Genomic DNA, 21,108 nt, shown 5'->3' on the forward strand with positions numbered 1-21,108 from the left:
TTTTCCCGTTATCGTGATGCCGAGAGGAGCGTAGCATTCGTCTGCCTGGGCAATGAGATCACCGACTGCCATCCCGTGCTGCCAGCATGCCAGTAATGGGGAAAACGGCGTCGACTAATCGACTAATACATGACTGAAGCAAGTTCACGATGCGACTGCAGCTTTCGCGCCGACCCACTCATGTGCTCTCTAGCAGCATTGGGAACCATGTGGTTGCATTGCTCCTTGTAGGGTAATCGACGAGAACGCTACTACCTGCTATGTACCTACGCTGGAATGGGCGCCGATGGGGTTAAAGGCGCCGATGCGGTCCGCAATCCTACGGAGTACTCCGTGAAGCTCAAGCATTTGCATTGATTGTTGTCCAAATCGACACCGAGGAAGAACAACCGTCCGAAGGAGCCGTAACAAGCACGCAGTAAGCAGCTAGGTATTCGTAGGTGCCTTGATCCTGAATTAAATGCGAGTGCCGCCTTTGAAACCGCCATCTGGTTTTGCAGAGTCGATGATGTCCGATTGGGTCCCTCTTCCGTGAGTCGACCACTGCTTTCGCAGGCTCCGTCCGACCCCTACCGTTTGAACTGGCTCGACACATGGCTTCCTCCGTTGACGATTGGCTTTGGCAGCGAGGCCACTGAGAGCTGACAAGACGGGTGGTGCTAGCAACACACCAAGTTTTGGGCAGAAGTCGACCTCGCTGCAAGTCTTGGAGGGCAAGGGTCGATACGCGCTTTGTTTGGTGGAGCCGTCGGTGATCGACACGCCGGAGCCGCCACCTGTTGGCCCAATCCGGTCACGATGCCACGATTTCCATTGTTAGCACTGGGCAGCTGATGGGGGACGGTGAAGGTTGAAGCCAGACAGTCACCTAGTGGAGAGCAGCTCGAGCATATACAGCACATGTGTAGCTCAACAAGCTTAATTTGGGCTTTACTTAATCAACCGCACACTTCGCCGCACTGCAGTCATTGGAGTAAACCAGCCAATCAAAGAGCCGTAATAATGCCTTCTGAGTCTCAGTCCGTACGGAGCACCTTGCCCGAAAGAGCCCCAAGACTCCCCTGGCCCGCTACAACCTCCGTGTGATTGTGAAGAGGGCGTGCGCACGATTTCTCCGAGATGCCGCTGATGCTGAGAAAGAGAGCCTACTGTAGGCGACTGATGTCTAGCGTCTGGTACGTACAAGTCGGTTCCCAGAATCAATCACCCGAAACCTGCGGCCGAGAGGAAGAGACAAGGGGCTAAAATTTTCTTAGTTAATAGAACAAGAGGGAAAAAAAAAGAGAAAGAAAAAGCGACCAAAAGACGGCTAGCATTATTAGCAGCAGCAAACATTAGCGTATCCAAACAGTCAATTCCACAACCTGTTTCGAGGCTCGGTGTCTCGCGTGGCTCTCGCATAATATTCAGAGACTAGGGGGGAAATGAGCAGCCAATGCCTGGACGCAGCACCACAGCATGATTCCAGAAGAGCGAATTCTGTTGGTGGTTAGATGGCATCAATGGGCAATCTGGCGAGGTTGCTGCAGAACCCCGGCTCCCTGTCCTATTCGACACACGCCTGCGATACCAGACGAGTACCTACATGCACATGCTCCGCTGGTAGTGGCAGTAGGTAGGTATTGCATGCTCGTACCTTTACACGTCGGCTGACGTCTAGCATCCAGCGCAGGTCGGTAAACAGAAATGGCAGAGATGCTAGAGATGTTCGCATACTGCACAAGGCGCCTGGGCAGACAGATGCTGCACTTGATGCCAAGTCTTCGCCAAAGCAACAGCAGCAAGGGTGACCACTGTCCAACCTGTCTTGGGCATAACATCGAAGCGAGCGAGCACCGCCTAGACAGCGTCGAAAGGTACCCGTCCCAGCAGAACACCAGCAGATGGTACCTGTGGCGCAGTGGGGGAGGGGTGTAGCGCGCTCCACATGCGGCATACTGGCTGCGGCGGTATGTACCTTGTGGAAGGCTTTGTATGCTTTTAACGGAGGCGCTCCGTTTACTCCAGAGGCCCCTCAGACGGCGCGGTGACATGCGCAGTGCACCTACAGACACCCGCGAGTAAGTTCAGAAACACGCGGTGGCCTGTTCCACGGAGTTTCACAGGTCGCGGCTATCTTGGAGGGATGTGCATCTCGCCACTGGCCGATGCGGTCTCAGATCAGATGATGTCGCCCGGCTGATCTGATGCGCCGCTGCCGACCGTCCTCTCTGTGCTGAGCGTTTGCGGCTCGTCCAATGACACCTCCTAGCCGGCGGTTGTGCCACACTTTTGGCTCCGTTCTGATACCGTCTCCAGCGCCGAGGCGGTCCTTCATTTTACTGCATCTCGAGCAGTTCCACTCGGCATCGAGCGATTGCCGCAACTAAAACATTGGTGCGAGTAATAGGCATTGTGTGCCTTGTGTGCATTGTTTTCTTTTCTGTTCTTTTTTCATTCTAGCCACTTCACAGGCTGCTTGCTCGGCGGAGTTGGTGCATCCTCAATCTGCTCGAGTAATGCAGACGCTGCCGAATCTGCCCGCACGCGCACCTCGCAGCACATCACACCAGCTGGGCGATCGGCGGCCACGGTCACGGATTAAAGTCGACCGCAGAAGATGCGCGCATGGGTTGGCTGATCAGCAAGCCGGCTATCTTGACGGTATCGACGCTCTCCTGTTGATCGCTGTCACGGCCATCGACATGACAGCCCTAAGCCTAGCTCTGTGTGGCTTTCTGCCAGATGATGTAAGAGGTTTGAAGAGCATGACTTTGGGTTGCGTTTTCTCCTAGCTTCTAGCTTCAGAGGGAAAGGGCGAATGGACATTTGCCTTGGCACGCGGGATGGGCAGCAAGCAGAATGAACCTGTTGCGGATGTACAGTACAAGGCCATTGGCACTGTAAGTGGTGGCGGCACCAAGTATCGTGTCTACTTAGCACATGTAGCCAACAGCGGACAGCGGGGAGTGGCGGCAAGAGCTAAACGCGGGCACCAGGCAAGCGCAGCGCCGCCCGCGACGTCTCCGTGACCGCCCTTCTACACAGCAGCTGCCAACGGCAACGAAGATCTACAGCACACCACAGTAGTACACAGTAGTGTAGATGAACTAAGGCGCCAACGTGATCTTATCGGAACTGTTGGTAGAAGCCAGCTAAAAAGTTCCATTTGGCAACTTCTGTGAACCAACAGCACAAATTCCAAGGACTGCGGAGCAGCACTGCGATTAGCCAGCGACTGCCACGGCACTACGAGCACTAGCCCGCTAGCACCCAGCAGCAGGGTGTATCCGGGCTCGCGGTTGGTGGCTTTTTCCCAAACGGTCGTCCTCCATGCCCAGCGTCGCACGTATACAGTAGAGTGGCTCAAATCTATCCCGTCTCTACGGAGCACGCTCCATCAATCATGCTTCGTGCTGCTGTTGCTACGGAGCACAGTTCCCGACAAATTGGTTACCCGCTCTTGGCCCTGACAATCATGGCAGCTCCGGCTTATAAGCGGCGTCGAGCGAAGAATGCCCCCTTTCCAGCGTCTAGACTCCAAGAAGAGGCTCTCAGCTCGCGAAGAGGACGCCAGGCGCAGTAGAGACAGGGAATCTTGCGAGATAGAGGGGCACACCTTCTTTTGCCGATGCAAAGAATTTCCCGGCACTCGGACGAAATTCCCACGACACACACACCTTGCTCGTCCACTCACCATCCATCACGCAACAAACAGGTCAGACCAACAAGCACGGCCCGCGCCCGCTCCCCACAAGACACCGAGCACAGCTCGTCAATCAGTCGTTTTTGCATTCCAGCCGGCATTTCGAGAGTCAATTTGGGTGTTGGTGAGTGCGCGCGGCCGCTGCTCACATGCGCTGGTGGGTTGTGTTGCACCTTGGTCCTCCGTCATTTGCGTCACTCGTCGGTCTCACGATGCCCCTCCCCGAAGCACAAGGGTCTGGGCTTGTTTGACAATGTCATTCTTCGGGGGGCGGCGCCCTTCAAACGTGCTCTTACATACTCAAGGACCGCGGACTCGAGCGTGCTCGTAGTTTCGACGACTCTTTGCTCCGTGCTCGAGCATGACAAACGGGTTAGTGGAATCTGATAACGGCAGATGCGCCAGATTGTTCGGCCGAGATGACTAGCTGGGAAAGCTCAGCCCGTAGCGGATGACATGTCGCCGGCTTTACCAGATACTCGCCGAGCCTCATTGTGCATCCTAATCTCAGGACCGGCCTCAGCACTCAGGTACCCAGATACTGGCAGTGCGGCGGCCGAGTTCGCGAGCGATATGCTAACAATCGTTTTGGGCATATCTGCGTACAAGTGTACAAGTAGAACGCCTGCGCCGAGTGGGCTCGCGGTGGATTTTGCAAAAGGACCTATGCAATTGGAGCCACAGCAACGCTAGACACCAAGTAGTAGCCGCTCCCGGGGCTCCTTAGCGCCTCGCTGCTCCGGAGTACACGGTCTCGTCCCAGCTACTGTGCGCCAAACCAGGCTCAAGGGCATTGTCTGATTTCGTCCTTTCTTAGTGACGAGTAGCCCCGGAAGAGTAGAGGGGCTGCTGTCCGTTATTGCTTCCGTCTGTCCTCTCAATCTGCTCCGTTCGGGGGGCATCCCGCCTGCTTGCACCATAATAAAAGCGCCTTCTACTCCGTGCTTCACATCCTCGGCTATTTGCTGATGCTGTGGACCAAAGGGATTGAAATTGGGAATAGTACATACTGGCCAGAGGCTTCAACGGCTGCTTCGCCGGCGACGGCGTGACCGACAAGATGGAAATAGAAACATATGATTACAAGTTTCATCTTACATCCAAGATAGCAGCGAGAGGAAACGTTTCGCTCGCACCCAAAGAGGATGGCTGCGAGTTTCAACCGCTCTCCATCCTCAGGACTGCTGCTTAGCAAGCTATGCTGCTGCTACGACTACGAGTATGCGGAGGTGGGAGGGGGGTGGTCTGCGCAGAAACGCATTCACAGGCACTGTCCATGTGCCAATGCCAGTCCATGCATTGACTCTTGGTATGCTTGGAGTCATCTTTGCATCTTCGGCTGGCGTTTTTGCTCTTTTCTGCTCCGTTTTGTTTTTAGCAGCGGAACTGGCTATACAGGGCGTCTCCATACCCTCCGCCTCCATCCCCAAACCTCACGCCTTACCGTACACCCTCCCAAATCGACGACCCCCATCTAAGCGCACCCCGGCTGGCCCTGATGACAAGGAACTGGCATCAAAGACAGAACGGCCCTAATCGCCCACCCCTGTTTCCCCATCATGCACCACATGCCTTACCACCCACCTTGTCTGCGGCTCTCACTTGGGGGGCCCCCCTGTCAGTGCAGACCTGGGAGGCTAGTTCACAAGAGGGCCCGAGCTAGGGGGGCGTGCAGAAAAGGCCACCCTTGGAGATGAAATCCCGGCCTGGCTAGTCTCTCTTCATGTGCCAGTCCCGCTGATCTTCTCCTCTTTATCCAGGGCCGCTGCTCTTACTGCAGTACGGGGATTCATATCCAGATAGCCCACCGCCATCAAAGCACTTGCAAGTCGCCCCTTGCTCACGATCCATGGCACAAGCGCCCCGGCTACCACTGCCTTTGCCGCTACTGTGAAGTGCCATCCTGGTCATGGTTTTTTTTTTGGTGTGAGCCACTCCATATCAGCCGGGTCCAGGACTTGTGCCGATTCACACCACACAATATCCGTCCCTCTCATTCATACATAACCCTCATCATGTCCGTCTTCATCTGGCTGCTTTGACACTCGGCATAACTTACTTCATTATCCCAAACTACTCCATCTTATATTCTCTCTCCATCTCCCTCCCTTTTCAAGTTATCCCTCTATCTTTGACTGCATTAAGCATCGATATATATATATATATATATACCTGTCTATATATACCTATATATACCTGTCTATATATACATTATATCTGCCCCTCCCTTCGTCTAAGTTGAGACTCTCAGAGAATCTTAGCTCGGCAGCCAACCAACAATCTTTGTTGTACATATACCTTTTCCCCTCGAAAATCCGCCGCTCTCACAACAACATGACTGCTCCGTTATCTCAACCTACCGTGGCTGTGGCTGTCAAGGACACCTCTGCTACCATACGCAAGCGCAGAAGACGCGCTCCTGCTGGTGGTGCCGCAGACGACTGCTTCACATGCTCGAAACGCAATGTCAAATGCGATCGTCGTCGACCTTACTGCTCTCAATGCCTTGAAATCGGTAACGAATGCTCGGGCTACAAGACTCAGCTTACTTGGGGTGTTGGTGTTGCCAGCCGCGGCAAGCTTCGTGGGCTATCTTTGCCCATTGCCAAGGCCCCTCCCGTCACTCGTGAGCCCAAGAAGTCGCCCGTTTCGCGAGCAAGGGCCCATTCCAGCGCCGCTTCTTTGTCGACAAACTTGGCTCGAAGCCCTATTGATATTCCTTCAACCACGCATACGGCTTCAACGCCAACTACTCCGGCTTACCAAGTCCCCGCGTACGACTACCTCTCTATCTCACACCACAACCACACCCCGCCGATGACGCAGAGCAGCTGGGGATACTCTCCAAGCCTTGTGCACTCGCCAGATGTGACGCCGAGATATGCTAGGTTTCCTCTTCATCTGAGCACTGACGCGCTTTCCTCCTCATGCGAGTCGGTTGGCAGCGAGGTAGACTACCTTTCTCCTCTGAGCCAATCTTATGCCCGCGAAGAGATCCCCTTCAGCCACAGCCCAAACGTCCTGTATGACGGATATCCTGCCCAGCACAGCTCTCCCATTGCGCAGAGCCCTCCTACCGTGCTGGTCCTTGACCACTGCCGCGCCCCAACCTCTTATCCTGGGCTCGTCTACGCCCCTTCAGAGCCTCACTCTGCCCTGAGCCATCACATGGATCCTTTTGGATCGCACTTGGGCCACAAACTTATGCGGGGTTGTGAAAGCCTCAGTGAGCATCACATGGCGCCCTGCCCGGCCTTTCCCTTCTAATAAGCGAGCAGGTGTCCCTGAAGTCGATGCGGGTGCCGGTGGTGGCTCCACACCTCGAATTGCACGAAAAGAAATACAACAACGGAGGCGCCATAGTAGTGGCCAGGTGCAATGGTTTGGGCAGGTTGGCTCTAAGACGGATCTGTTGGCCAAGATGCCGTTTTTCATGGATTACTTCAAGATTACAATGGCCCCATCTATGGTCTTTATAGATGGCCCTCATAACCCTTTCAGAGAACACGTTCTCCGCCTCGCTGTGCACAATCCAAGCGTGCAGCATGCGATTTGTGCCTTATCGGCTTGCAATTTGCGAATGAAGAGAAGACTGAGCTTAGGATACGGAACACGGGAATTGCTTACGACACTGATGCTGGAGAAGCAAGCCTCTGAGTCCACCCCAGGGCCGGAGATTGAGGATCAATCACTGTCTGAAGAGGTGCAGCATCGAAACTTGGCTGTAGATCTTTTGAATCGGCAACTAAGCGACCCAACGAGATCACATCATGACTCGGTGCTTGCAACGATCCTTCTCTTGTGCCATTATCGAATGGTGGAATCTGGTGTGGCAAAGTTCCATACCCAGTTTGTGGGCGTACGTCAGATTCTAGCCATGAGGAGATCCCGACAACCAGCCTCATCTAAGGACTCTTCATGGATGGAGACTCTCTTTACCTACCTCGACGCCATTTCAGCCAGCATTAATGAGCGAGAAGCGCAGCTGGCACCCGGTTTTGAGGGCGTGTCTCCTGATGTGCAGGATCTACCTGCGGGATCCGAAAACATGATTGGATGTGATCGAAAGCTTTTCAAGACGATTGGCAAGCTGGGCCGCCTGAATCTTTTATCCCAACATCGGTCTGTGCAAGGCATCAACGAATTGACGCCATCTGAACAGGATAGTGCAGGCGGGGCATCAAGCCCGACCCCACGATTTGATGGAAATGGCTTCGGCACTACAATCAATGATGACGAAATGCTTGCTTCTGCAATGTATTCCTCCATATCCTTCGATGAACGTCGAGTCATCTTTTGGGCAGAGTGGAGAGCGGCACGAAAAGAGCTTCAAGATTGGCAGTTTGACGCATCGTCATTGGCCAAGTCACTACCAGGATCACCAACTACAGGCCAGGTTCGGGATTTGGGGGCTGTTTCCGAGGCATTTCGGTATGCGGCTTTACTCTACTCCGAGCGCCTTGCAAACCCGCAGACATCATCTACGCATTCCAACTTCCAGAATCTTGTTAGCCATGTTGTTTATCATGCAACGAGCTTAGAGACTAGCAGCTCCGCAGAAAAGTTTTTACTCTGGCCGCTGTTTATTGCAGGTTCAGAGTGCATTGTGGAGTCGCAGCAGAACGTTATACGGGAAAAATGCCGTGGTATCATGAGCCGATCTGGCTACATGAATAACCTGGCAGCTCTTGACGTATTGGAAAAACTGTGGTCAGGGGAGATCAAGAATGACGCAAAGCTTGACTACTACAATGCTATGGGAACTGGCCGCGGCCCCTTCAACTGGACCAAGTGCCTTGGCGGACCAGGCGCCGGGGTTGAGTGGATTATGTTTTGATTAAAGCAAAGACTTCTTTTTTTTTCCTATTTTGATTGTATATACTTTTGTGGTTTTTCCTTCTTTCCTTTTCTTTGTCGTTTCCTCTTTGTTTTTTTTTTTTTTGTCTTCTCCTTTTTTTGGGGGGGTTATCCACCTGTATATGGTATTACGCGATGAAAAAATGGGCATCAGTTTCTGTACAATAGCTTACTGTCCTGCATGGACTTTGATGATGAGCGGCAATGTCTGCATGTACTGTATGTATTTCAGTTTTGGGAATCTCAATGAGTTAGTTGCATTAGCTAGCGGGTATAAACAGCTTGGCATAACCTTGGCGTTTCACAGCAATGGAATTGAGTTTTTAACAACTACTAAGAATTCTACTTTGAGCTGCATGGTGAACTCTAGGTGCAAGTTTATTTGGCGAGGGAACGACAAGTATGCATGCATAAATCAGGTTGATCTCACCGAGATAGCTGTTATCAATGTCACGTTTACTTTTGTGCTGATATAATAGGATAGCAGCGTATTACAGTTCGTAACAATGCTGGCATATCTGCTCGGACTGATGACGCTAGTTCTCGGCGATGCCGATTCCAAAAGTCCATAGCAAAAGGCCCCCATCTAGGAAAACGGGTTGGAAACAGGCAAGCTGGGCGAGGACGTCCGTATTCGCGTCCGCCTAGATGGGATGGTGAGAGAGGTTTGAATCCCCCCCAGCTGCAAGGCACAAGGCGCCAGGCACCAGGCACCAGGATAGCACTTGCTGGCGAGACAAGAATAGACATAGGAGAGAGGATTTGATATTAGTTCTTGGGTAGCACTGCTCTCACATGTTTTGTACCTACGTGGTAGTAGTAGTAGATAGTGGCAGTGGCAGTGGTGCTGGTGCTGGTGCTGGCAAAGGGCAGGGGGGCGTGTGGTGATTATTGAACGGGCCCAGCCGAAGCTGCTACCAGATTGGTTGGTACCCGAGAGAGGTCCGAGAGATAGACGGAGAGAGAGAGAGAGAGAGAGAGAGAAAGAGACGAGGTTGTTTTCAAAAGGGAAATGGGATGATGACATGGAGGGTGGTTTCTGGCCCGCCGTATCTTGGAGGAATCAGATGGATGTACGAAGCAAGCCAGAAGGGTGTGGCGTGTGGTACAAATCTAGATATTAGCGCCTGTTTTTTTCTCCTACTTGAGGCACTAGTATCGGTAGCTATGGCCTTTTTTTTCCCTCTCATCTCTTTGTTATGCCTAGTAATACTACAAGTAGTATCTACTACTGGCACTACTTTGTCAAATTGTGGGAACGGAAGATTGATTCGGCAGATGTAGCTCTCAAAGTAAGCGGAATAATTAATTAGTTAAAAAAAGGACACGGATAAATACGGAGTATAATAAACGGTATTGTGCATGTCAGCGGGCGCCGCCGGGATTTTAGTAGGTGTGCAATGGAGAATAAGAGAGAGAGAGAGAGCGCGGGAGGAGCGTGAGGTGAGACTAGGAACGGCGAGCTAAGCTAGGTGGAAACGTCGCGTGGACGGACAGGCGATGGAGGTGAGATTTTCAGGGTCCCTACCTGTTCCTTTTTGATCGTCTTTCCGTTTCTTGAAGCCGCATCCAAGAAGGTTTGGTTGCGTATTTCCTCTTCTGGCCGAGGATTTTTATTGATTGGAGATGTTTGGGATGGGGGCGTGAGATGGAATGGCCGGATGGAGAGACGTCGTGATGGATGGTTTCATGGCAAGCTGGGCGTGCGTTTGCTTGTTCTTTGGGGGCATGGAATTGTCATCCCGTGATGAGGACATGCTATTATATTGTTTACTAAGTCAATGCAACGCGGCTCACCGTACATAATGGATGACGGATTACACAGAGCGAGCGAGCGAGAGAGAGAGAGAGCCTGGCTGCATGTACCTTGGTAGGTCAAAGGACAGCCCACCATCGGTAGACACTCATCCGCAGGCCGATGGGACGGCTCGGGGGAGCCACCGGCGAGAATGCTGCGGTAAGAAACTGGTACAGTATGGGATGGCGAGGTGCCGACGTATTTCTTCCGTGGTATGAGACTTTTATTGCTCCTCTTGTTCGTTCTCGGATTATGTGCCTCGTCGTTTTCTGTTGTCTTTTTTTGTTTCCCTCTTTCCCTGTTGCTCTTAGTTTGCTGCCGTAGACGGTGCTATTTTGCGTGATATATGGAATATCCCGTCTTGTCATGATTCAAGCCCTCGCGACTAATAACCGCCATTCCAAACGCCAAAAACGCCCAGCGCTTGTGTCTCCACGGCTGAACTTTGTTATACCTTAGTTCTAGTAGAAGCGGAATCAGGTCGGAGTGAGCTGCGGATACCGGTACGAGTACTGCATACTATGTAATCAGGCATTGACGCCGTCAACGGTAAGAGTACTTAGTAGTAGAGGCCTGGTATGTATGTATGTATGTACGGGGGGGGCTAGCTGGGCCAAGCAGGCAGTGATATGAGAGGCGCAAAAAGGCCCCAGCATTCATGGGCAGCGAGAACGAACCAAACGACAAATTGAAAAAAAAAAGAAAAAGAAAAAACTCCGGATCGTTTCATGCATCGGGCTTGGCTGCTGATGCTCATTGGCTGGCTCGGATTGGACGGGAAAAAAAGGGTAGACCAGACCAGGTGATGAGAGGGTCCTTTTCTTCCTAGGAGATATCAGATCAAAGAGAGAGGGCCGTAAGCACAGAGATTGCGGTGGCCTGAGCGCGAGGCTTATTTCTGCTGCGCTGTGGAGGCGGGCTTATTGCAGTAAGTGCAAGTGAGGGGAAGGAGAATTACTCATTCGTGCAAGAATCTGTTAAATTTAGGCGACGTGTCTGTGGTGTCCTGTACCGTGTGTGGTATCGTGAGCTGCTCTTTTTTTACTACCACTACTAATACTACTACTGTATTTCTGACTCGTTCGAAGCGAGCTTTCTTAGTGCTGGGTGCGATTTAGGTTGTGCAGATGCATGTGCCCTGGTGCCTGGAGGGTGTATCTATAGGTAGCTCCACAGCCGAGGGCGATGCCATGATGTGATTCGAAGCCTCGTATGTGAAATGGAGAGCTTTCCATCAAGCTTATCTGCTGGCCAAAACGCAGATCCTCATGCCTAGAACGGCTGATAATACATAGAACATGTAGACTATGTACTGGTAGGTAGTCAGGCAGACCTCGCGTCTACTAGTAGGCATGTATAAAAAAAGACGACGTATAATTTCGCTATGCCTGATGGCGGAATAGTCTTGCAGATCCCCATCCAATGATTGGCGTGCTGTTCCGCGGAAGGACTAGGGGTCGTTGAAGATGGGACACCTTGGTGGTAACATTTCACTTTTATTTTTCTTTTTCTTTTTTTTTTTTTTTTTGGGGGGGGGGGAAACCGCGCGAATATAGAGGAACAGGCGAGTGTGGGCATTTCTTTAGCCTCTGTGAATGTAGATACATACATAGCACAAGTAGTATTACTACATTACGTCGTACGCACGAGAACATGTGCAAGACGCCCTCCGCTCGGCACTTTTACATGGGGGATCTGCTCACTAAAAAAGAAATGGAGAACGGACAATGCCCACTGGCGCTTATACCGTCCAGCAAATGCCGTTGAATCACGGGCTCTTATTGATGGACACGATCTGGGGGAAGAGGGAGTGATTCGTCCGCGGCTAGCTCATTGTCCTACACTAAGCTCTGATCACCGCGAGGCTAATGTTTTAGGATAGAATGAAAAGGACAGACGCCTCGTGAATAGTGGTGAGTGGCGTGTAATCCGCATAAAGCGTGGCTGTAGGCCATGTTGCAACTAATACGGAGAAAGTTCCCCGTCTTTGTCAACCTTGATGGTGATTATTCCGTTTGGTGAATTCGTTTGAACCTAATGCAAAGCGCTTAGATAGAGAGAGCAAAAAAAAGAAAAGGCCCCAAGATGTAAGCATATAGGGCGATATATCGGACGCTCCGTAAAATAATATGGGCAGTGCGTTGCCCCATCGGCCACACTAAAGCGACAGTAGGACGATCCAAAATTTTCCTATTCTGGAACAAGCGAGGTGTTTTTGTCGAGTCGGATTCGCGGAACGGACAACGTGTGGCTGGCGGCCGGCGTTTTAGACTACGAGGGAGTGTTCCGTCCCATGGCGGAGAGAGAAATAAAAAAAGAAAAGTCTGGAGCGTCGGTCGACTCATTTAGTTTCGGTAGTTCGAGTTTTCGCTGTAGATAAGTGCCATTTGTGCTATACCGAGGCGTGGTGGCGTGAGCAGCCGGACCGCGCCTGGACGAGAGGAAGCTGTGAAAGCATGATGTCTAGCCTGGCTTCATCGTTTGATGGCATGTCACTGCATGGCCATCGAGCCCCCAAGGCGCAGTGGAGAGGGAAGAGGGGCAAAGAGGGAAAATCACAGGAGGGGGGTTTTGAAGCGATGTAATGCCAAGTCGTGCCATGCGTTCCGATGCCCAGGTACCGCATGATATTGGGCAGAGGGTTGAAGCTGTGGCTTGTATATACATGTATCCGGATGTGGTAATATGCTCCTCCAGGCGTAAAACGTTGTATATACGGGCTGCGGGAATCCAGCATTCCCGACGTCGGGAAATACCCTGGGGATGTGACGTAACTGGAATCAAAACGACCTGTTTCTCTACAATCTCCTCCGTCTGTTCTGTTATTCTCTTTTAGGAATCTGCAGCCTGCAAAAAAAAAAAAAAAAAAAAAAAAAAAAAAAAACATGCGCGGAAAAGGCAAAGACGGCCGAAGCCGAAGCAACACCGTGAACGTTATCCTATCCAGAGCTGGATTGGATTCCAGGAACACGGCACACGGCACGTGGCGGATCAAGACCACACATCTAATAAAGGCTAGAACGAGGCAAGATTTGTACTGTACGGGACATTGGTTGGCTTCTAGTCATTTTAGGATACTATGCTTATACTGCTTTCGGGAGACTGACTCGTGGCTGCGAGCATCAACGGGGTCTGAATCGACTAGCCTGGCAGTGATATCTAAGACATATCGCCAGAAATATAACGGCACTAAGACAATGAGAGGAGGTCCAAAAGCGTCTCACAGCGCTTACAACAGTAGTCTCGGCTGCCCTGATCCACGGACCTGGGCCGAGAAGCCAAGACCACATACCTCAAGGTTTCTTCTCATCCATAGCCGTATAGTAGCTGCGGCTGTGGCGGCGGCTCTTTTTTTGGCCCAGCAGCCATACATGTACACCTTGTCCCTTTCCTCCGGGGCACTGTAGATGCCTACATTATACGAGTGCCTCACTTGGGAACGGTTCCTTTTTTTTTTTTTTTTTTTTTTTTTTTTTTTTTTTTTTTTTTTTTTTTGGCTTTTGTCCCAGGCAGTAAGAAGGCTATGTACCTTGCCCTGTGCGGTGTGCCATAGCCAAATGCCTGTCTGTCCGCGTGCCTCGGCTGCATGTTCGCCTTTTTTTGCTTCTTTTGCCCTGTATATATGTCCAAGGCTGACATGTGCTTGTCATACCTACCAGCATCCCCCAGCAGAAGGCTGGGTGTTACCATTCATCCGAAGGAGAGATATACATCAAACAAAACAAAACAAAACAACAAAAGCCATAACAAAAAGCCACTTTACTTTCGGTCCGGCAAGGGGAGGAGCCCAAGAGATGGACAAGGGGAGGCGTATACTGTAACTATCTAGGTATCCATCTTGCTGGTGGTGGTACGGGAACTCGTGTGGCCCTGGACCTTGTCTCTTCTTCGCCTTGCTGGTCCCTGTACCTGCTCTCGAACCCGCATGATCGCAGAGCAGGGAACATGAGAATCATACTGTATGTTCATACTGTAGCTTGTACATAGTAAAAAGAGAAGAAAAAAGACCAAAAAAAAAAAAGGGACTTGACCCAAAAATGGTCTTTTTGCGCGTATTTAGCATGAATAAGGTGATGGCGTCAAGGTCGACAAGGGGTTTCTTAAAAGACCGGTGAACACCAAGGCCCGGCGTGTAAGTCAACTCAGCAAACAGTGTGTAAAAAAAAAAAGCCCCAGCGATTGTCAATCCGCAGCTTTCAGCAGCAAGGGGGGCCCAGCCCCTGGCTAAGTAAATTACAGAGTTCAAGGCGAGACTCCCCCAGTCCGTTTCTGACAGCAGCTATCCAGGGGGGAGGAGGGGGAGGGGACCCCCCGCTTCTGGGAATTTTCATCGTGGGTGGTTTTTTTTATCGACCAAACGGCGGCCGGGCTGCGGCGGATCTGCAGATTCCACCAGTGCCTCTCTCTTGCGCCCCACGAGAAACCACACAAAAAGAGCCGTCTGTAGGGGGGCAATGAAGAGAGAAGGGAAGGGGGAGGGTGTGCACTGTCGTCTCGCTCTAGCTAGCTTGTTGTGTGTAGCACACTCGATTTGTGACCGGACATACCATACTGTATCACATCGTGTCATTGTTGGCGTTTTGTGGTCTCTCTCAGCTGCTTCTCATTGCCTCTTTTGATACCGTTTTTAATCTTCACTGCAATGCAATTGAGCGTACGTGCAGTAAGACATGGTTTCTAGGTTACATAAACCCACTCCCCCTTCTTCTGTCTTTAATGTTACGTCTTTGCCCTCTTTGCATGCATTTTTCTTTTCCCCTCTAAATATAGACCAGCGAAGATACTACCTTTCCTCTTTTCTCCCCCGTATTTTCTTGACGTCATTTATGCGACGGAAGAAGCTATGTGCCTACGTGTAATCGCCCAAAGCAGAGGCGGCGTAAAGAACGGGGGAGGGGGAGGGATAAAAAGGTGCATCTAATCAATACTACCCAAGACCAGGCACAGGTATTGGCCATGCCTGCTACTGTTCCTGCTGCTGCTGGGTTCTTACTCCGCAAAACTCATGGCTTGATTGGAGCATTGCATTAGAACCCGGTCTCGCTGCAGGAAGAGAGTCAGCTGTCTGTGCTACTGTTACTAGTGATACTCCGTCTGATTGATTGTTGTACATGTAGTATGAAGGGCACGGCACGGCACGGCACAACAGTGGTGCTGTAGTGCCGGTCTGTTGCGTATACTGTTAGTTACATGTAGGTATGGAGATGTATGTATGTAGTCCCAGATACCCGTTTTTGACGTCGCGCTTTTAATTGACGGAATAAACAACTTCCATCATCCTTCGCAGAGGCTTCCATCGTTTCCGCGTCAGCCAATCAAGGCGCCGTCAGCCACCAACACCGGCCGCGCCTAGCTGGCGAGTCAAATCACCCCAAAGCAGGCTGGGCAGGTTCAATTTATCGATCAGCCATCTCGCTAGGCAAATCCTCTTTTTTTTGCCCTTTACTTTCTTTTCGTCTGCCAATCACTAATGACAGATGACCCATCATGGCTGTGGCTGTCGCTGCGTGGGAGTGGACGGGGGGCCAGCAGAGCCATGTTCGTCAAACGGCTCCGTCTCACTCACAGGCACACACATGCCGACCAGATCCAAGGGGACCCCAGATGGTTGATGCTGTCGACAAGCCAGCTCGGCAATACTCCGCCCAGGCTGTTTGCTCGTCTGGGATATGCCTGCTTGCCTCGTCTCTCTGCCCAGGTGTCTGTGCTAGCACCAGTCCCTTGATAGCATCGGACAAGGCCCTCCTTGCTCTTGATAACAACACCCTCTTTCCGGGGGCCCCCAGCTGCCTCTTCTCTCATGGCCCCCCCCTCCCCATGGAAAGGCTCCATATGTAACCATCGCTAACGGAACTCGTCGTGAAGCTATGCCAGTGGTTCATCTGCATATCTCCATCACGCCCCCATGGCTCTCGCTCAAACCGATGGACTTACACGCTTGTGTCCAACCCTGCAGCGAGTTTAGCATATTGTAAGTAGTAGTAGCACTTTACAGTAGCAACTCGCTCAAAATTCCCCTGTTTAGCATCTTTCTAAACCCCTCCCCTCCCCTCCCCTCCCCTCCCCTCCCCTCCGCTCTCCTCTTCCCCTGTATCTACCCATTTCTCTCCGTAGTCCGATTTTCAAGGTGAGTTGATTTGAGCTAGCTGCATAGACAGGGGAGGGGAGTTTGTCGCCGTCCCCGGCTGCTGGAGGATGAGGAGCCACGTGATGGCGAGAAGCCGCTTCGCTACACCACTGTCTCGATTCGTTCGTCGGGTATTATTGTTACATATGGACACAGAGTCGTATTAGAAGTATGGGGTGCATCACTAGGCAGATGCGTTTCTGTGGACTGGGCAAAGGGGGAAAACATGCCAGTTTGTATGTCATTCCATATTTGCGCACGTTTGTCAAACACCAAGAGTCAGTTGCGGTAACATTGTCGGGTTCCGCCGATGCAGTCTATCGTTAGTTTTGTTTCGCACTCTAACAGTGGTGTATCTGGATGAGGTAAAATATACCCAGACGCAATGTCTCTTGCAGCAGTCCGTCGATTAAAAACATCGTTGCTACAATTACTTAGAGTGTTGATTCTACAAGTGGCAGCAACTAAGACGAGCCGAGTCCTTTGCCGACTTGGCATCTCAACTCCGGCTCGGGGTTTCCACCGGGATTCAATCCTCATACTATTGGAATTTACAAAGTACAATGTACGCCAATTATCAAGAATAACACTACTAATAGTATCTAGTATAGCCCCCATTGCCACCATCGTGTCAAACACAGCATGGTTGCGTCGTCTGTATGAAGCACCCTCCGCGGCCACATTACCAGCTCTCTTTCGCCTACTATAGTTTTGTAACGACACTTCTAGTCCCCTTCAATATCAATTACGCCCGACGTGGCCCCGAGTGTGGAGGAACAAGCGCGTCGGGGATAATCGCCTACCCCCTTGGGCCTGACGCGACAAATGGCCCGACAGGCCAATCGCGAGCCTCGCTCTGCCGCAAGTTGATGGAGATGGAGCCGGTCCGGTTGCCTGTCCCGCATAATCGATTTGTGCGGTCCCGACCCCCATGTTTCCCTCTTTGTCTGTGCTCGTTTTCCCCGTTTTCTCTGGGATACAAGTAAGCTTCAAAGTTCCCTCTCCTTGTTAGAGCGGTATGCATTCTTACTCGTAGTGTTGACGTAGAGCCCCTGTCCTTTATGCGGAAATGCTTGTCCGGTGCCTGGTGCAGCAGTATGATATATCGTCAACAGCCTGCCAGCACTAAGCACTATACGATTATGCGGCGTTCCGAGCAACGAACCTGTGCGATTTGATTCTTCGCATTGTGGCAAGGACAAGGACTCCCCTCCCCTACTGCAAATCGAGTGGTCAGCAACAACCTCCCTGCCTTGACAACGATAGCCATAACTGCCGCCCTCTCTCTGCGTATTAGTCCGGGCCAGTATTATAGCTGCGCCTGGGTAAATTGCCCGTATACAGATGTAGACATTAAGCGCGTGGCTCAGTTCTCGCAATCCTAGCCTGGACCTGCTATTCCTTGCCTTGTGCGCTGTATACACTATCTTCACTTACACGCGATGCAACTCAGGCACGAGATTCTACCCAAACCCTGCCCTCTCATCTTTTTTTCTTCTTTTGTTATCTCTTTGCCTGTGAAAGCATGCACTGCAACATCTCGGCATCATGAACCCAAATGACTCGTCATGCACACCCTGCTTCAAGTGCACGGCTCAATCGTTCTCCTCCATACATGTACACAGCGCAGAGAGCACTTGATATCAAAGTCCTGCAGCTAGGCACATGCTGCATCACACCCTTTATGATTTGCCGCGCGCTGGGGAATATGCCGTCAGCCTCGTCAAGCCAGATCGACGCCTCTTTCTCCGCATTAGTCCACACGAAAGCCTCAACTCAACTTCAGCCAGAGCCGGGAGATGAATTTTCCCTTAACAGTTAACGAGCTTCGGCTTCCTTTCCCGGGTTATCTTGGCAAATGCAGCAGCTCTTCCTCGCTTTGGGCTTACAAGTAGTGTTGCCACCTGAAGGATTGCTGTCCCAGCGGTCGCAACTGCTTATGCGCATCTCACCAACGCCCTGCTGTTTGCGGATATGCAACCTTCATCCAAAACGATTTGGGCCTTTGTTTTCTCGTCGTTTCTTTTTCTTTTCTCTCCTCGGACTGCTTTGTAGCAGTAGCCGATTCTGACCTGATGCTTACTGAACCTCCTACAGAGTGCTACACTATATTACAAACTTGTAGTCATTGCACGTTGCGTCCAGTCTCACTTCACACAGCCTCTCTTCCTGATCCTTGTTGCCCGCACGCTGCCCAAAATGGGCCAACTTGCTTCAACTTCGCCCCCTTTCGTCAGCGCCCTCCCACGCCGACTAACAGGCCACCATGCAAAAGTTCGAGGGCGGCTCGCTGTAAGATTACACATTGGGGGCTCGTTTACGGCAGAAGCGAGCATACAGCGCACTTTTGCTTCCTATCTGGTCCATGTCACACACGCCCGCTCAGAGATACATGTATGCAAGACAGAGAGGCAAGGAAATGCTGGGGGGAGATAATGAAGCCATCGAGAAAATATGTGCCCCCACTGACCCCCATCATACCAAAAGAGAGTCGCGTTTAAGCATCATCACAAGTTTTGTCCTTGTTCCTGAGCGGCAGCGACGCTCTTATTGAAGTGAGATGTGAGAGTAAAAGAGAGAGAGAGAGAGAGAGAGCTGTGCAGGCTCGATAAAGGGTACCTTTTTATTTTTTTTTTTTTACTTTTTTACTATTTATTTATTTATTCATTTATTTTTTCTCAAAAAATTTATTTATTTATTTATTTATTTATTATTATCATTATACCCATTGTAGCAACTATTATCCTCATTATTGCAATACTGCCTCTGAAGCTGATCTGTGCATCTGCACGTCGTCACTCAATTGCTCTTTATCCGCATGAGGAAATGCCGAGGCTAGAGGCAGCAGCTGAGACGTGACAAACAGCCTCGCATTTCCCGTAGTGAATGAATATTGTAGCCCTTGTAAAACTCGAAATTATACCTACTAGTAATATGAGATGCCACACAATACGTCGTACTTCGTTCCGAGCACAGACATCATCGCTTCACCGTATTTTACGCTGTCTTATTTCCGCACTCCCCCGGCGGATAAGGCTTCCGGTCAATGCATCGCTAACACCAAAAGTCCCAGGCTAGCATCGTCTTGACCGAAACTCTTTCATCTATCTCGCGCGGTCCCTATCATTCATGAAATTCATCGCTTAGAACCAGGTCTTCGGAACACACAGCCGAGGTGTCAAAGCTGAAGCCAGGCGAAGCAAGTATGGCCGAGAATACCGGGCGTTTCATGTAAAACACCCTACCCGCTGTCGCTCTTCCGTCTCCAGAATACATAGATAAAGGATAAGAACAAAACAAAGCAGGTTCTAGTAGCACGCTAGAATCAAACGCATACAACGTAACAATGCATTAGCTTCCGATTGATGATATTGAGGGGGGGAATTCTGCTGTACTCCTTGCCTGTCATAGCCAGCCCCTCTGAGGTTTGTTTGGTGCCTCTGTTTCCAAGGCTCCGGTATCCCCTCTAATCAGCGCACAAGACACACATCGACTGATACTGCTTTAACCGAGCTTCGCATTTACAGTCAGACTAAATAGCCTGCGGCGCTTATACGGTTTTTTTTTTTTTTTTTTTTTGGAATCTTCTCCGATGCGCGCTTGACAGGTCACGTTCGTCTTACTGCGTTAAGGTAAAAAAAAAAAAAAAAAACGAGACACAAAAACCAACGATTGGGGGGGCTGAATATGACCAAAAAAGGGGGCAAATCTGGGAAAAATTAATGGCTTCGGCACTCGTTAGCTCTGGACCCCATACGGCACATGCGTGTCTAGTACCTGTAGTCTTGCTTTCCACATGAACGGTTGCATGAGTCTAGAACTCAACAAGTGTAGCCTCAGGAGGGTGAGATCTCCTACGCCCCTTTGACATCGTCTAGATTCTTGAGCCGCATCTGAGGATCGGCCCATCCGATGTGGATAGCCTCTCATTACAAGATGCTTTAGTCCACTCCCCAGTAGACGCTTGTTGTGTAATACGCATTGGGTTAATAGTAGGACAAGCTATGAAAGGGGCAAAACGGAGAATCGACGATGGGACGAAGAGAAAAAAATCGCATGATCTCTTATTTTCTAAACTCACACCGGATGAAAAAACATGATATCCACTATCAATGTTGGCATAAACTTCAGCAATCAACTGGGTTAGATCAAATCGCCATCTTGGCGGCCGTTGCGTTCTTTCAGGGCGCTTGATTCCTAAGTCTCACAACACCACTTCAACTTCGAGGGAGTTTACGGACTTACATGCAATCTTAGAGCAACCTGACAAAGGGCCACCGCTAAAAATCATCGTATCGTTTTGCTAGTTTTGTAATGACGGGTAAGCTCAACCCACGTCCCGGGAATCTTTGTTTCTTTAGCGTTGCGTATTCTATAAATGTCGGAATAATGACATATCTAGCGAGGTTCAGCTGTAGGCTGCAGCTAATCAAGTCCCTTAATTTCCTCTTTTTGCCGCTTTCTTGTCTATCTTGTGATAATGGAGCCTTACCATCAGTTACCTAGGTGAACCTAAGATAGGGGGTGCTGTTGGCAATGGAAGTTCGCCGAGAAGCTGCAGTTGACTACGCAGTCAGACTCGGAAAGTAAACCGCAATAGTAGCATCTGAAGTGGAGTATTGCAATCCAGCTGAGGATGAT

General features: G+C 50.8%; 1 protein-coding gene across 1 annotated transcript; it reads left to right on the plus strand.

Annotated features, from left to right (window-relative positions):
• Nucleotides 1–5,736: 5,736 nt before the first annotated feature.
• Nucleotides 5,737–8,857, plus strand: TrAFT101_008708 (uncharacterized protein). The gene is made up of 2 exons (XM_024899906.2): nt 5,737–6,911; nt 6,964–8,857. Exons 1-2 carry the CDS (start codon nt 6,020–6,022, stop codon nt 8,520–8,522), a joined length of 2,451 nt encoding a protein of 816 aa, XP_024761870.2. The 5' UTR covers nt 5,737–6,019; the 3' UTR covers nt 8,523–8,857.
• Nucleotides 8,858–21,108: the final 12,251 nt, after the last annotated feature.

Source organism: Trichoderma asperellum, chromosome 5 (assembly GCF_020647865.1).
Source record: "Trichoderma asperellum chromosome 5, complete sequence".
NCBI lineage: Eukaryota > Fungi > Ascomycota > Sordariomycetes > Hypocreales > Hypocreaceae > Trichoderma > Trichoderma asperellum.

Bases quoted from the DNA above. Each gene is read 5' to 3' on its own strand.
- TrAFT101_008708 (XM_024899906.2), top strand. From the start codon at position 6,020: ATGACTGCTCCGTTATCTCAACCTACCGTGGCTGTGGCTGTCAAGGAC. The intron at 6,912-6,963 runs GTGAGCATCACA...ATAAGCGAGCAG, and splicing joins GCGGGGTTGTGAAAGCCTCA to GTGTCCCTGAAGTCGATGCG.